Below are 18,206 nucleotides of genomic sequence, written 5' to 3'. Positions count from 1 at the left end.
GTGGGGGTGGGGGAGTGTATGTGTGTGTGGGGAGAGAGAGAGATTGATTTTGAGCAGGTATAAGTTTCATTATATATAGAGTATTGCAATTATTAACTGATACAAGTTTAAAGTCGATGCCAACTATGCTAGCTCTTCATAATGGTTGCATAACAATAGTTGTGAGCTCAGGTTATGGTTTCGGACATATCTGTGTTCTAGTCCTGGTTCTAAACATCAATATCCCATCCATAAAAGGGAATTATGACTGTATCTGTATTAGTTTCCTGTTGCTGCTATAGCATATCACCACAAACTTGTTGACTTAAAGCTATACCAAGTTATTGTCTTACAGTTCTGGAGGTCAGAAGTCCAAAATGGGTCTTTGGGACTAAAATCATTACAATCAAGTGATTGTAGGCTGCGTCCCTTCTGGAAGCTTTAGTGGATATTCCATTTTATTCTCTTTCAGCTTCTAGAGGCCACTTATATTTCTTGTCTGGTGACCCCTTATTCTTCAAAGCTAGCAGCATAGCATCTTCAAATCTCTGTCTCTGACCCCTTCTTCTATCCTCACATTTTCTTTTGACTCTGACCCTCACGCTTCCATCATATTAGGAGCCTTGTGATAACATTGAGTAGACCTGGATAATGCAAGATAATCTCCACATCTCAAGATCCTTAATCACACCTGCAAACTTCCTTTTACCATATAGTGTAACGTATTCACAGGTTCTGGGGATTAGAAAGATGTCTAGGGTGTACTCTCTCCTCTTTGGACATTTTAAGTTCCCCTTGAAACAGGTTAGATAACCAGAAAAGATTTTATTGAGTTGTTGTTTTCTTTTTAACTTGAAACTGTTTACTCATCAGAAAGGAAAAAAATAAATGACTTTCAGATTGTCCAAACACAATTTGGAGGTCTCTGAAAACACTCAAAGTAATACCATAGGAATGGCTCAGTTTTAAACTTTGGAATATAATGAAATACAGAGTTTGTATAAGGCTTTGCCAAACACTTTTCAATTCACTGACTCATTAATCCCTTGTGACAACCGTCTGAAAAATTGTATGCATGAGATATTTTCTACTTATGTTAAATTGAGGAAATCTAGAGTGGTTCAGAAGTTTATCAAGGACACACAGCTAAAAAGTAAAGTAAGTCCGTGACAGACTAGATATTCTGATTTCAAACTAATACTCAGGTATGGTCCTCACTAGAGGTATAAGATTTCCAATCTTTGCCCATCCTTTCAACATCTTTATCTTTTAAAATTCACTATCTCTAATTTGTATTGAGCACCTTGATGTCCTACAAAAGGAACCATACATCATGAGTTAAATCATGTTTCCTGTGTTTGACACAGTCATGAGAACACTATAATCCTATTTATAGCATGGCTTTCACCCTCGTTCCTTGAAAATAACTATATTCCCAGTAGTCAGGAATGGGTAAGAACAGACTGTTTCAGTTATCTGAACAGTCTCATTGACTGACATCTTCCTTACCTACTGTTGAATTTAAAAATTTCAAAGAGCTGGAGGCCACGCATTTCACATAACACTAAAATAATACAGAACATTTAAAGCTGATTTACTAGTATATGTGTCAGGGTTATATAATGCCAAGGGTTGGAATTATGAACTGTGATTATCCCTGGGCAGTACAATTAACTATAAAAGGTACGGCAGATTCATATATATTTATACTGAACCTGGAAGTTACATTTTTAAAAATCCTAATAAAAAGAGATAATCATTTGTCTTTTCCCGAAAGTATTGGGTTGTCGGAAAAGTCATGACGCATTTTTGCAACAGATGGCAGTAGTTCATTTTTGGAAGTACTAGTCTTTTGCATCTATGATATTGGTATGTCATTTGACAGCTGACAGTTCTAGCTTCATTCTAAAAAAAAATTTGAGCTATTTGGTTGAGTTTTGGAGATTTTACAACAAGTTGAAGATGGAAGACCAAAGTGTGCATTTTTGCCATATTTTACTGTTTTCCTTCCATAAAGGGAAGAACGCACGTCAAGCTTGTGAAAAGTTGCATAAAGTTTATGGTGACAATGTTCTACAAGAATGTCCGCGCCAACAATGGTTCACGAAATTCCATGCTGGTGATTTTGATCTCGATGATCCCCGGTCAGGGAGGCCCACCGAGGTTGATGACGACAAAATAAAGGCATTGATCAAGTCAAACCCACATTACACAACACGAGAGATTGCAGAAATCAAGCGTTCATGACCACCTGAGGAAGCTGGGATACATAAGCAAGCTCGATATTTGGGTTCCACGTGAACTCAAAGAAGTTCATCAGCATCTGCAATATGCTTGTTAAACATGAGGAAAACGATCCTTTTTTGAAACGACTGATAAAACTGGTGATGAGAAGTGGATTGTTTACAACATTGTGGTGCGTAAACAGTCTTGGTCCTGACGTGATGATTCACCGCCAGCCTCATCGAAAGCAGACATCCATCAGAGGAAGGTTATGCTCTCAATGTGGTGGGATTTTAAAGGTGTGTTTTTTGAGCTCCTACCAAGGAACCAAACAATCAATTCGAATATGTACTGTCAGCATTTGGACAGTTTGAACGAATCCATCATCCAGAAACATTCAGAGCTCATTAATTGTAAAGGAGTTGTGTTCCATCACAACAACGTGAGACCACACAGAAGTTTGATCACCCATCAAAAATTATTGGAGCTTGGATGGGATGTGTTGCCACACCCACCATACTCACCTGACCTTGCACCGTCAGACTTCCACTTGTCTCGCTCTCTTCAAAACTCCTTGCATGGTATAACGTTAAACTCAGATGAGGCTGTAAATCAGCACCTTGTTCAGTTTTTTGCCAATTAAGACAGGTCCTTCTATGAACAAGGAATTATGAAGCTCACTGAAAGATGGCAAAAGGTTATCGAACAAAACGGTCAATATATCGTTGATTAATCTTTGTTCTTTATATAAATAAATAGCCTTTGAAAAACAGAAAAAATACGTCATGACTTTTCCGACAACCCTATAGTATACAGGAAAAAAGGAAAGGAATAGGTATTGGGTTATTGGATATTTATGGAGAGAAACGAGATAAATGAATGCTTGCTTTAACATGGCTTATAATTTTCACTTTCTTACAAAATTAGAAAGTTGTTGAACTTCTACCAATTGAATTCTAAAATGTAACATTTAAATTAAATCCACTAAGCACAAAACTTTTTGACTATTTGCCACCAAAAGAATCTTTGTTATTTGTTTTAATCATTTGAATTTTATTCCTTGATAGTAAAGCAATTATTTTAATTCTTCAGAATAATTGTGCAGCTATGTAAGGAAAATTGAATGATGATTTGGCTGTATTATTTACCTGACACTTATTAAGTTATTTAAAAAGAATCGTCGAATGATCATGTAAACATGTGTACTAGGGGGTCATTTTTTTCAACTCCCCATTAGTGATTTTTCATATTGTCTCCTATTTATACTCTTTTATTACACTAAAATAACCAACAAGCTGACTACCTTTTCAGCAGTTCCTATAAACAACTATTTTAACCAAACATGAAAATGTCATTTACAGTTTTTGTCCATCAGTTTTTACTGTGACATGCAAGCATTGAAAAAAATAATCATGTGCTTATTTTAACCACTCAAAGAGTGAAAGCAAAATTCAGCTATAGCTAATTGAGCATTTAAATTCCATTTAAGAGCTGAATCTAAGCATCTCCTGGTGGAATGGAAGAAAGGAAACTAAAGTAGGAGATCTAAAAAGCAATAAGACCCAGTTCAAAGTTAATAGATTTGGGAGTCAAAAAGTTCTACATTGTGATCTCCAATATGGTGACCACTAGCCACAAATAGCAGTTTAAAATACCTAAAAGTGAATAAAATTTAAAATGCAGTTCCTCAGTTCCACTACTCACATTTCAAAACTACAGTAGCTTCAAGTACATAGTGGCTGCCATATTGGACAGAGATAAAACCATTTCCATCATTGAAGAAAATTCTGTTATGCCATTGGAAGCTATGTGATCTTATGCAAGTTGCTTAAGTTTTGTGAACCTCAGTGCCCTTGACTGTAAAATGTCCGTAATATCGCCTAAATTGAAAGATTGTTATAGAATTTTAATGAGATAATATATTTAAAGCACAACACAAAGTGCTTAGTACACATTAGGTATTAGAGTAGCTATTAATACAATCCCATATTGGACTTCAATCTATAATGGTGACCCTGAACAAGTCACTTCCCCTCTGGGCCTCATTTTCCTAAAACAGAAAACTTTGGGAAGCTCTCCTGGTTAACTTCTAAGGGTGCTTTTAACTCCCACCATGTTAATTGAAGTGTTAAGCAAAAGGGGCGCAAACTCCCACTGTGTATACTGCTACCTAGGTTCTTAAAGCTTCCTAACAGATCCCAAGCATTCTTCCCCAAACCCCAGAAGACTGGCTCTGCATACAGCCACAGTCTGATATGAGCTATTTAGAAAGTCTGTCTTAAAGGTGACCATAATATCTTTCTGAGATTTTATATACTATAATTAGAAGTTACAACCCCCCATTCCATGACAATATCTTGCTGTTTTAACATCTCTTTTAAATGAATGCTATCTTTACAGATGATTTTTTTTTCTTAGAAGCATTTATTTATTGAATATTTATGGGAGAAAATGCCAAATTATGGAGACACTTACGTTTTCTTTAACACTGTTGTTGAAAACCTTGTGTATTTTCAACTCTGACTAAAACTTTAATAATGATCATTTTAGATTTTAGCAAAATGTTTGTTTTGTTTAAAGAACTGATGTTTTAACTATACAACCTAAAGTTTTTCTTTTTGCCTTGGGTTCTAAAAAAAGGTCCGAAATGGGTATTGTTCAGTGTTGGAAATTTTGGGTATATGTGTGTGTGTGTGTGTGTTTATCATAAGTATGTAGCAGATATTAAAATCCTTGCCATAAACTCAGGTATTTTAAAAAAATGTAAATTTTTTTTCTTTTTAAAAATAATTGAACTTAATTTCCCTTTTGAGCCCCTATTCATTATTCTGGGATATAGAAACCAAATATCAGTCAATTCAAGGTCTTTTTATCCTTTCCTCTGGATATATGTAATTTAGAGGGGACTAATGCTGTGCCAGTAGTGGTGATGTGGGGTGACATGATTATCATCCATCCATGCTGCTGTCTGCTGAGGTGTTTTCATTTGCATCTGGTCTTTGGCAGTAGGTTCCTGCTGCAGCCTCCTTACCCTGTTCAGGTCATTGGCTCTCTGGGTCAGGTCCATGCTGCACTGAGGTGCAGGCGATATGGTTCCGTATTCTCCATGTCATTCTTGGGTGTGGGGGGAGAGCTTTGTGGGACTGGTACAGACCCTTTGCTTAAACACACCATGCAGACATTCATTCTCACTGTTTCATTGCTGCACCTGGGCACAGAAAGAACTCCGTAAGTGTTTGCCTCCCCAGACTCCCAGGACTTGGGGCAAAGGTCTCTCCTGCTCTCACATCTTCCAGGTCTACCTGAGGGTTTCTGTTCTTCCTGCTCGGAAGACAGGATGCAGCACCCTTTCTTCGGGAATCCGTTAATGTCTGAGCTCTCTTAGTTTTCTTCTGGCTTTTCTGTCCCCTTCCCTAACCCATCCTATTGAGATTTTATCTATTATAATTTAGGATGCAAAAAAACTTGATGCCACCTGTGATACAATGACTGCAACTGACTAAATGAGAGGAAGTACCTCCAATAATGTCTCAAAATATTTTTCCATCACAGATACAAGTACACAGGAAAATGTAATTCCTTACTTGATTTCCCTTTTTAATACAGTGTGTTTAATACAGTGAGTGTACATTTCTATCAACACAGTATAAAGTTTTTGGTGGCAAGTTGTATGTCTTATTTCTGCATTTCTCAAAGTGGTTAAAAGATGTTCAGTAAGTTGATTTATTCTGACATTAAGAATAAGTGGTTTAAACTTGTGATGATCAGGCAAAGAGGTCTTTTATTAAGCATAAGTCTGATTGGGCCAGCTGTCTTGGGCAACAAACATTGTCATAAAAAATAATTTGTGGTTGTCAGATACTAAATTAAATAATCCAAATGCTACTGTGGTTTATTAAAGGACTTTATTCAATTTCAAAAAGAAAGAACAAGCACTAGATTACTGAAGACTTTTCTTGTCTCCCCGTCTACTCTTTTAGGTCTTCCCAAAAGTTATCTCCAGGGAAAATGCCAATAAATGATCATGACTCTGGTGTTGAAGATGAAGATTTTTCTCCAAGACCAATTCCTAGTCCTCATCCAGTGAGTCAGAAGGTATCACTTACTGATTTTAAAAAATACTCACCTTTGTGGTTAGAAACTTAAAAGTCCCTTCATGTTAAAGCACTCAATAATACAACCTAAAACTTACTGAAGATTTATTCTAAGATATATCTAGCTGTATATATCTATATGGCCATATATGCATTCCTCTCAGATATATATATATATATAATTATCATTCCCAGAGAAAATTGAGGCACAGCTTGGTTAAGTTACTTGCCCAAGATTACAGAACTAGTAAGTAATAAAGCTGGAATTCTGTCAGGAGGTTTGGCTTCTGAATCTGGTGCTTTTAACCCATATACACTCAACATTCTGTATTATCACCAGAGCTTGACATTGGTTCTTTTTACCATATTCTGAGAAAACATTCTACTTACTTTTGGAGATTAATTGCAATAATCCCCAAATTTGTTGATTGCAGCCAACTAGTGGGTTATTTTAGAATTGTACCTTAATTGGACTAATTCCTTATTAGAAAAAAAAGAATGGGAAAGATTTTTAAAAATTAATATCAAATTATAACCAAATTCACCACAGCGAATATTTTGTTTACCCTTTTTGCTCTCTTCCAACTCTTTTATTGGGTTGTTGGAAAAGTCATGATGTACTTTTTCTATGTTTTTCGTTGCAAAAATGCATCATGACTTTTCCAACAACTCAATAGCTGGTATCAGTAGAAAGAATAACAGTGAATAATATCACTTAGTGGAAAAATATTCTGAAATACTTATTGGAAGATTATTATTTAAGATCCAGAAACATTATTTGCTACTAAATCTGTTGAAGCATTCTGCCTATGATAAATATTTTGCAGAGAGAGGGTAATAAAAGTCTATTGTAACATAGTTTCTCATACTGTGTTCTATGATCTAAGCAATGTTATTCAGTGTTTCAATAAAAGGAGTTCCATCGTTACATGTTCCATTCTTTGAGGGCAAAGACCTTGTTTGTTTTGCTCACAGTTGTGTTCCTAATGCCTAGCACATAGAAGATGCCCAGAAAATATTCATCATCTGTCTAGATAAAGAGTGAACCCTTTTTAATAAGTAGCTAGATATAACTTGGGAAATATTGTTCTAAGGAAAGTGAACCATATATCTTTCTGCTAAAAACCACTTTTTCCTCTTTCACTTCTTTCCCATTTACAGATTTCTAAGATCCAACCATCAGTACCAGAACTTTCACTTGTGTTCGATAGCAATTACATAGACTCAAACCCACTGCCTAATCCTTTGGAAATGGTGAATAATGAAAACCCTCCTTTGTTGATTAGTCACTCCGAACACTTGGAGCCATTGCAACCCCAGCTTTATGATGAGAAACACAGCCCAGAAGCCGAAGCTGGAGACTCTTCCTTGAAAAGGCTACCAAAACAGTTAAACCAGGGCACTACTCCTTTGAGACACTGCAAAGTAGGAGAGCCACCTACCTGTAAGAATGGGAGCCCCCATATCAGGAACAGCATTAAACCATCTTCTCTTAATGGGCCATCTCCTGATACATCTGAAAAGCTTCAAACAGTTTCTTCTGGAAATGTGCACAAAGAAGAGTACCCTATAAGATTTTCCACAGTTAATGCCAGGCAACCTTCTCTTGCCCCACAGTCCCACCCACACAATTTGTTTTTTTCACCCCATAATTCAGGAAAACCGGTGGAATTTCAAATACCTACTCCCCCACCACCATCTTACTATTCCACAAATGTTTGCAGTTGTTGTCAGCATCATGGCCATATACACTATAGTCCAATAAATTCTTGGCAAGGATTGAATACAGTAGGATCCATTCCAGACCTCCAGTCTGAAGCCCTTCAAAAACATTCAGTATTTCACTCAAGTGGTTGTCCAGCTCTGTACCATAATGCATTCTATTCTTCAAGTAGTCCTATACCCTTGAGACCTCAAGGAAGCATGGGTGGTGGTTCTCCCCACAGCAATGTAGAACCGTCGCCTGTGGCAAGACTATCTTCACATGGGGACTCCTGTAACCTGAAGCCTTGTGCAGTTTGCATGCACACAACCAAGACTGGGTCAGATAATGGAATGATGGGGCTGTCTCCGGATGCATATAGGTTCCTCACAGAGCAAGACCGACAGCTGAGACTACTTCAGGCACAGGTTTGCTGGGAGCTTTCTTAGTTCTTTTAAATTTTTGCTATTCAGAGGGTTTCTTAAAAATAACTGGCAACTCTTCACTAATTATATTTTATGGAGTAGAATTGTAGAATGTCAGAACTAGAAGGAACCTTGGAAACTGAATTCTAGTCCTTGCTGTTTTACAGATAAGTAAAATGAGGATTAGAGAGAGAAAAGAGTTTATACAATGACACATTGCTAGTTAGAAGTAGAATCAAGATTAGGAAACCAGCCTTCTTTTCCCTGTCTTGTGCATATCCAAACCTACAACATAAATATTTTTCTTTCATTTTTTTGCCTCTGATGAAAAGTCTATATAAGTTACTAAACCTTTATAGACAACTAAGCATAAAGGCTGCACAGTGGATTCTGATACAGCTCTTAGTTTGTCAATCATATAGTATGTATACCAAATCTTAGCAAGTGTGCTTTTAGAGAGTAGTTCTAGAACCTCTTCAGTGTATCTGTACTAGACTTGTTCCATTCATTTTTTTTTTAAAGATTTTTATTGGGGAATTGGGGGGATGGGAACAGTGCTGGGGAATTGGGGGAAGGGGAACAGACAAGTTGCTGTCGTTTTTGTTCTTCAGTCTAGTTGTGGAGGACGTTGCTTCACTGGCCCAACTTGGCACTATCATTACGCTCTTCCCGGGCGAGGCAGATTAGTCACCTGCCTCTGGATGGCCGCTCACGGCGGCTGCTGGCCACTCATGCTGGCTGTCAGCTACACATGGTAGCTTATGGCAACCCACTGCAGCAGGGGCTGCAGCCTACGCTGTCGCCGGCGACCCACAGCAACCCAGCTCCAGGTTGAGCTGTTGTTCAGCATCTTAGCTGTAGAGGGCAGTGTCACTGGCCCTCATGTGGGATCCGAACCCGGGGCCCTCTAGCGTCCCAAGCCAGTTCTTAACCATCGCGCCACTCAGCCGGCCCCCATTCATTTTTTTTAAACAAAACTATTTAAATTTTTTTAAAGAAGTTTTTAGTAGCCAGGTTTAATTTTGATAACATACAGGCATTCTCATTTCTCACCACTATCTGCTGCCAGATTGTTCCTGCCGTCACTGTACTATGCATTTGTGATACTAAATAAATGGTGGCTTTCCACTGATGTGGGTAGAGGAACAGGGTGTTTGGCTGGTTCTGCCAGGATAGAGGACTGCTGATGGGAATGTTGCCCCTTAGCAATTAAACGCGTCCTCTCTAATAATAACTAGGTAAAGACCAGGTAATCAAGTAGGTAAAGACTTATTTCCTCGTTAACTGCTAGAGTTGGAGATTTGTTTGATTATCATGAGTTTCATTGAAGGGATCCCAGAAATTTTGGAGCATTGTGCACTGCTTGAAACATTCTTTCTGAATATTTTCAAGAGCATACTTAAGATTGCTGCTGTCCCACATATCTAACATTTTTGCTGCTTCACCCAGTTAATTGAAAAAGAAATCGGTCATTAATTTTGGCTATAGAAATGTGGCATTGGAGCAATGTAGTTGACTTTAAAGATACCACAAAATTGTTCTAATATCACCTGTATCTCCGCTTCCGTTGCATGTACACCAACCTCAGCATTTTGGCTACTCCTCCATCTTGACCAGAAGTCTGAATGCCTTCTTCCACTTCATTTTTTTCTGAAAGTTTCCTTTCCTCTGGCCTTTATGGCAGGGTTCTTAGTTTTTAATGTTATCCTTGCACAGTTGAGTCTTTAAGTTTTGTGTCTCTGTTTTTTCTTTCCTCACTGACACCCTTCTTCCACAAACCTACCCCAGTACCAATGGAAACAGTCCAAAATTTATTCTTTCATATTTTTTTCCATATCGCTACATATGCAAATATGTGTATAATGGGCATATATACATGTGTGATTTTTAAAAATATCTTTGTTTTATAAAATTGGAGTCATGGTGTTTACATTTTGCAAAAACAAAAAAAGATATGACTTTTTAAAAATTCTGCTTGAAAATGTTTTAGATATGACACCTGAGAAAAAGTTAGCTTTGCTGTTTTTTAAAACTAGGTAAATTTTTTGAAATTGTAAAATAGAAGCTGGATTTTAACAAATTATTATAAACATTTGGCAAAAAAAATTAATTTAGCTAAATGTTTCACATTGAAAACAAGTTTTTCATTTCTTTCCTTTTTTTTTTTTTTTTAAGACTTACGGAAGCTAAAAAAGATCTTTAAGCTATTCAGAAATCTTAGTTATTTGGGATTTATATTAAAATGTAAATTACAGAGTACTGGCTCTAGTCTAGACTATTTGAATCATTATACTTGGAGAATATAGAATATGATGTAAAACATGCTTCTATGATAAATACACATAGTATTTTGCTCATGGAATTTTAAAAAAATTTTTTTAGGTAACATTTAAATTTTTTAAAAAGAATTATAACACATTTTCTATATAAGTATATATATTAACTTTCTTATTCTGCATAGGATTATGTAATAATGATGTACAACAAATTTTCTAATTGTTCTACTGATTACTTCATCAGTTCGAAATTTCTGCTATTGCAAACAATACAGCAGTGAACGTCCTTATACTTGCATCTTCCTGCGTATGTCTTTGTGTCTCTGTAACACACATCCCTAAAAGTAAAATTTGTGAAACCAAAGAGAACACACATTTTAAAGATACCCAAACTTGTTCCTCTCCTAATATGCCAAGTTTCATTTGATGTATGATTAAGGGAATGGGCTTCTTGGTTTCTAATTCTGTGTAACATAAATTATGTGATCTGGGGCAAGTTACCTTACCTCTTTGGCTTCAATTTTCTCATCTATAAAATGAAGGGTGTGTGTGTGTGTGTGTGTGTGTGTGTGTGTGTGTGTGTGTGTGTATTATTAAGGATCGAGTCAGTTACTAGAGGTAAGAGCTTAGAATAGTGCCTGGCATATAGTTAGTGCTCAGTAAATGTTAGCTGTAACTATCATTTTCATTATCATTATCATCTCTGTTAATGACATCCTGTCACTCAGGCCAAAGTCCCAGGTATCAAGAACCCAGGCTTTACTTTCTAGTTATACCCCGAACTGAACTACTCTTTACTGTCTTTCCTGCTACCACCTTAATTCAAATCATCATTTTCTTTTATTCATACATGCTGCTTCCAGCACCATCCCCTCATAATTCCTGCAGTTGGAAACACCACAGCCATCTTCTTAAAGTTCTAGTCAGCTCATAGGGCCTGCTTAAAACACTTAATGGCATTCCCTTACAATTAGAATAGAATCCAAATTCCTTACTTTGGTCCTCAAAGCCCTTTGGATTTGGTGTCTGTCTCCATCCTCCTAGCTCATCTCTTGCCACTTTTTCCATGTTCACTACACTTCAGCTGCAGTGGTGTTCTTGTTCTTTAAAAACCTGAACATGTTTCCACTTTAGGTTCTTAAACTTGCAATTCCCTTTGCCTAAAACATTCTTCTGGTCCTTCTAATGGCTAGCTCCTCATCAATGAGGCCTCAATTAGATATTTTTGGGTTTTTTGGTCTCTAGGGAGGATGCTTACAAGATTCATCACTGTTTTTTTAGCATCTTAAATAGTACTCACATATAATAGTTACTTAATATATATTTCATAACTTGAATGAGTGAAAATGGCCACCAGAAAGCTTATACCAATTCAATACTCCAAATCAAGCATAGCAAACTCTTAAATTATTATCAGCCTTATAATAATTATTTGATTTGCATAGTATTATTAAGATCATTTTATTATTTATTGGCCATTTGTATTACCTTATATAAAGTCTCTGTATCATTTACCCACTTTACTATTAAGTCCTTTTGTAATTAATTTTTAAGAGGTCATTGTATATTAAGGAAATTGGTTCTTTATCATATATATATGTGGTAAGTATTTATTACAGTTTGTCTTAAGTGTTCTGTGTGTTAACCATTTGTTTTGCACAGGATATTTCAGTTCGGATGTAGTTAAATTTACCAGTAATTTTCTTTCTGGATTTTGTATTATGCTTAGAAAAGCCTTTTTTCCCTTCAAGATAATTTTTAAAAATCTATTGTTTTTCATCTTCCCTTCCCTTCCAAGATCATATTTGTTGCTTCTATTTTATTTTGATATATGAGATAAGAGATTTTTTTTTCTTTTTAATCCTCAGATAACAGGCCCCATATATTTATTGAATACTATATATTTTTGTTAATCATTTAGAAATGCACTATTGTGTAATGTATCATGTGTTTACATCTATTTCTGTACTGTATTCTGCTCCATTGATCTGCCTATCTATTCCAGCACCAGTACCATTCAGTTTAATCACTACAGCTTTATAATAAGTTTCCTATCAAGTGTTTGCTATGTGTTCTAAACCTCATTTTTTTTTAAATGGTAAGATTTCTTTTTTTTTTTATTAAAGTTTATTGGGGTGACAGTGGTTAGTAAAGTTACATAGGTTTCAAGTGTACAATTCTATAATACATCATCTATATATCACGTTGTGTGTTCACCACCCAGAGTCAGTTCTCCTTCCATCATCATATATTTGATCCCTTTTACCCTCATCTACCACCCCTGCCCCTCTTACCTCACTTTTCTTATCTGTAAATTTTGAGCAGTTGATTGGTACGTATATGTCGATTTGAAGGTTAAATGTGTTGTATATATGTATACATACAGAGGGTGCTAAAAAAATGTGTACGCATTTTTTTTTTTAAGAAATTTTATTGGGGAACAGTGTGTTTTTCCAGGACCCATCAGCTCCAAGTCAAGTAGTTGTCTTCAATCTAGTTGAGGGCACAGCTCAGCTCCAACTCCAGTTGCCATTTTCAATCTAGTTGCGAGGGGTGGAGCCCACCATCCCATACGGGAATTGAACCGGCAACCTTGTTGTTAAGAGCACGCACTCTAACCAACTGAGCCACCCTGCCGCCCCTGTGTACACATTTTATTTTTATTTTATTTATTTTTTTTAAGATTTTTATTGGGGAATTGGGGGATGGGAACAGTGCTGGGGAATTGGGGGAAGGGGAACAGACAAATTGCTGTCCTTTTGTTCTTCAGTCTAGTCGTGAAGGACGTTGCTTCACTGGCCCAAGTTGGTACCATCATTGCGCTCTTCCTGGGCAAGGCAGATCAGTCGCCGGCTTCTGGACGGCCGTTCACGGTGGCTGCTGGCCGCTCACGCTGGCTGCCGGCTACACATGGTCGCCCATGGCAACCCACTGCAGCAGGGGCTGCAGCCTACGCCGTCATCATCACCGACTCACGGCAGCCCAGCTCCAGGTTGAGCTGTTGTTCAGCATCTTAGCTGTAGAGGGCAGTGTCACTGGCCCTCATATGTTGGATCCGAACCGGGGCCTTCTGGCTTCCCAAGCCAGCTCTTAACCACTGTGCCACTCAGCCGTCCCCTGTGTACACATTTTAAGAAAGGAAAAAACTATTAAAATGTAATAATATATACCGATAGCAAAAGCTGAATACAAGTCATATGTATACATTTTTTTGGCACCCCAGGTATATAAGTACTTAGTGTAGGTCCTGGCTATAGTAAGTACTCAGCAAATTACAGCTATTTTATTTATCTACTAATCCTCACAACGACCTTAGTTTTACATAATATTGAAACTACATTGGTGAAATCACTTTTCCAAAAAATAGCAGAGTAGGATTTAAACTTATGTCCTTATGACACCAAAGCTTATGCCCCAAACCAATAAGTGCATATGCTATTTTGTATTAATGCAGGTTAAATTTCTGCTGATTTTAACAATTCATTAATACTTATTTTTCTATATTAATAAAGTTAATCTAAAATTAATGAAATGAGGTGAACACAATAGTATTAATTTATAGGGAAGTAGAAAATCACATTGTTTAAAAAAGGGAGGCTCTTCTCTTAAGGATATTCCCAAGAGAAATGAAAAAATATGTTCACACAAAAACTTGTAAACAAATGCTCATAGCAACATTATTTATAATGGCTCAAAGCGAAAACACTCCAAATGTCCACCAACTAATGAATAGATAAACACAATGTGATATACACATACAATGGGATATCAGCTAGCAAAAGGAATAAAGATTGATAGATGCTACAGCATGGATAAAACTTTAAAAATGTTATGCTTAGTGAAAAAAAAGCAAAATATAAGGCCATATATTATATAGTTCCATTTATATAAAATGTCCGGAATAGGCAAACCTATAGAGACAGAAAGTAGATTATTGGTTGCCAGGGGCTAGGGAGAGGGGCAATGGAGAGTGACGCTAATGGGTGCAGAGATTTTTGGAGGATTGATGAATGCAAACTTTGTAAATATACTAAAACCCACTAAATTGTATACTCTAAAGGGATGAATTTTGTGGTACGTAAATTATATCTCGGTTTTAAAAGGAGGAGGGGTAGCTTTCAGTATTTGAGCTTTGCTAATTGTTAGTTATGTGACCTAGGCATATAACTTAATTGTTAATGCCTCAATTGTTAATAAATAAACGTATCCAATAGTAATACATTCCTCATGGGGTTATATAATTATACCTGAAAGCTTTTAGTGTAGTGTTGTGTAAACAGGAAGCACTCAGCAACTGTTAGACATTGTTAATATTTTCAGTTTCAGCATGGCCAAACATGGGTAATTCTGATTAACCTTTATAAGAAGAATCTTGTGTAAAAGTGTCCAATATTTGGTACAGGGTATACTTCCTATTTTACTTTTGATTTTTATACGAAATATTAGTTTGAAGTGTTAACATTCAGGCTTTTCTGTGAGTGTCAATTTATGAATGCTAATCTAAACACTTGTATGTTTTCACTTTTAAATTTACATATAGCCCGAAGTGCTTCTTAATAATGAACGATGATTTTCTACCTTGAATAAGTTTTATGGTATTATCTAGTTGAAATGTGAGAATATATAGTTAAAAGTCAGTTATTTATAACTGGGTTACATTGTAATTCATATTTAAACTCTGCTGCCAGTTTTGTTGATTACTTCACTGTCAGTTTACGGTATGTTTTTAATTGATACAGATTCAACGTTTATTGGAAGCACAGTCTCTTCAGCCCTGTTCCCCTAATACAGCCATTGTTGAAGACACGGGGCATACTGCAAAACAAATGGAGTTGGTTTCTGTGGAAGCACAGTCTTCTCCTGGTTTGCACATGAGTAAAAGTGTAAGCATTGCTGTGAGCACAGGTAATTTAAATTTTTTTTTGTAAGGATTTTTTTTAAATGCTTTTCATATCTTCTTAAAATTTTTGACATTGAAATTGGTGCATGGTACAGATAGAACCAAACCCAACGTGATGAGAGTATAATGTTTTAAGTCTTAGTGTAATTTTACTCTTTGTGAAATAAAACTATACCTGAAAACAGATATGAAACTACATAAATAATACATTGTTTTTGCTACTTTGCTAGGCTGAATTGAACTCTTAATAAGAGAAATAATCTGTGGTTTGAGGGATCAGGGAAGGTTTCATTTTTGCAGTGTTATTAAATCTGGGCCTTGAAGGGTATGTAGGATTTTAGTAGGTGAAATTGAGAGATAGCAGAACAAATTGGGCAGAGAAAATAATATGTATGGGTTCAGTGAGAAAACACAGGGCTCTGAGTTGTTTGGTACTCTATATTACTATTAATATGTTATAGAGAGCCTTCATCACATCTTCCACTTTATTTGGTGAGCAACATTGAAGGCCTTAAAAAATCAATTAATAATGTAAACGACATGCTTGTTTACATGTTTACTCACCACCAGACCATGAGATGTTTGTGTCCCTCGGGTCTAGCAAGATGTCTAGATAGTGGTGATAAGAATGTGGAATAGTCAAGTAGGATGTTGATAAGATTTGATAACTAATTGGATGGAGCAGTTGAGGAAGAGGGAGGATTCAAAAGCTACTTTAGCTAAACGCGATGTGACACCTTGGATTGGATCCTGGAACAGCAAAGAACATTAGTGGAAAAATTGCTGACATCCAAATAATATCTACAGTTTTAGTTACTGGTAATGAACCAATATTGGTTTCTTGATTTTGAAAAATACACAATGATAATGTAAGATATTAACATCAAAGGAAACTGGGGAGGAGTATACGGGAACTCTATGTTATCTATAAATCTAGTATTATTTCACAACTAAACATTTATTAGATTTGAAGATCACTCCAAGATTTTAAGCCTGGATAACAGGGAATGGTGGTAGTATTAAATAGACGGAAGCAAGTTAGAGAAGCAGAGGAGAAAGGATAAGTTCAGTCTAATCTGTTGAGCTCTACTTTTGGAAATGAAGATAGTAATGCTCGCATGTCAGAAGAGTGGAGGTGGTTTGATGACATAGACTTATAAAAGTAACAGATGAAGGTTTGAGGCTGGAGAATAAAAATTTAAGAAAGATTTCTGTATTCTGAACTATCCATGTAGAGGGGAGCAAGAAGGGAGGGTATCAAGAACTTCTTGCACATTTATAAGTCAAATTCAGGTATTACTCAGTATTAGTTAAGATTCTTTGGCTGCAAGATAAACCACTTTGAACTAATTTAAGGAAGGGGAATTTACTGGAAGGATATGGGAATGTTTCATGAAAGCCAAGGCCAAGAATGGGGCTGGACTACAGGAAAAAACAAGAACTAGAAACTGGAATACCATTAGGACTATTCATTTAGTCTACATGGCTGTTTTACCGAACTTTATGTGCAGTCTTCACTGCTTTAAATTTTAAAATATAGCTCACATAGCGTTCCAAAGTTTGTGTGTTTCACAGTTCTAGCCATATGCATAAACCAGGTTACTATCCTTCAGTCCTAGTTTCAAATTGTAGAGAACCTGAATGGCCAAGTTTGGATTAGGTTTTTATTCCTTGGTTCAGTTGTAAGGGGGTTGAGAATCACATAATGGGGACACATCTGCTGGAGTCCCACCTTTGTTATTGTAGGGGTGACAGTTCTGAGAGAGACAGAGTTGTTAGAAGGGTGGTAGTGAAGGAGCTGTGGGTATTGTGAGCTAAATAAACATACCAAATAGTGCAGTTCCTCCTACGTCCTCTTGTAAATTTCCATACATAACTGTATTACAGTTGTTTATTAGCTGTATATGTCACAAGACTAAGCTTTTGGAATCTGGAACACTGCTTTATTCACTATTGTATCTTCATTACCTAACATTGATGCCTAACACAATGTGTGCAAATAAATGATAATTGAGTGAAGTTATTCACATTTGAACTGATATTCTGAAATTATTTAAAATAAGTTTGTAAGCATGATATACAGAGGGTGTCAAAAAATATGCACATTTTAAGACAGGAAGAAACTATTAAAATTATAATACTCAATATATACTGATAACAAAAGATGAATACAAGTCATGTTTATACATTTTTTTGGCACCCCCAGTATAGAATTAAAATATTTTGAAACTTCATAGATTCATATTCAGGGTTATATGCAGAAAAATGAATAATCATTTGAACTACATGGCTCTTAGAAGCACATTTATTCTATAATGATACTTAATTCCACAAAGTGTGTGTGTGTGTGTGTGTGTGTGTATTGATATATATTCAGGAAGAGTAGCAATACTTACATAACTTTTTCAAAATTGTTCTTTTTAAAAAAATTATTTTTAAAAGTTTAGTGAGGGCCGGCCGAGTGGCGCGATGGTTAAGAACTCGCTTGGGATGCCAGAGGGCCCCGGTTCGGATCCCACATATGAGGGCCAGTGAACACTGCCCTCCACAGCTAAGATGCTGAACAACAGCTCAACCTGGAGCTGGGCTGCCGTGAGTCGCCGGCGA

General features: G+C 36.4%; 1 protein-coding gene across 4 annotated transcripts in view; it reads left to right on the top strand.

The window, feature by feature from the left end:
* STIL (STIL centriolar assembly protein) overlaps window positions 1–18,206 on the top strand; it is a 62,601-nt gene that overhangs the window by 29,078 nt on the left and 15,317 nt on the right. For all 4 annotated transcript variants that reach the window (XM_019624748.1, XM_019624749.1, XM_019624747.1 and 1 more), the window contains 3 exons: window positions 6,183–6,297; window positions 7,458–8,426; window positions 15,439–15,604. In XM_019624748.1, the coding sequence (XP_019480293.1) occupies window positions 6,183–6,297; window positions 7,458–8,426; window positions 15,439–15,604 (1,250 nt within the window). The remainder of the gene's footprint in view (window positions 1–6,182; window positions 6,298–7,457; window positions 8,427–15,438; window positions 15,605–18,206) is intronic.

The sequence above is a fragment of the Hipposideros armiger genome, unplaced genomic scaffold (genome assembly GCF_001890085.2).
Source record: "Hipposideros armiger isolate ML-2016 unplaced genomic scaffold, ASM189008v1 scaffold_605, whole genome shotgun sequence".
Lineage (NCBI taxonomy): Eukaryota > Metazoa > Chordata > Mammalia > Chiroptera > Hipposideridae > Hipposideros > Hipposideros armiger.
The sequence above is the reverse complement of the archived record's forward strand: the minus strand, read 5'-3'. Positions and strand labels throughout refer to the sequence as shown.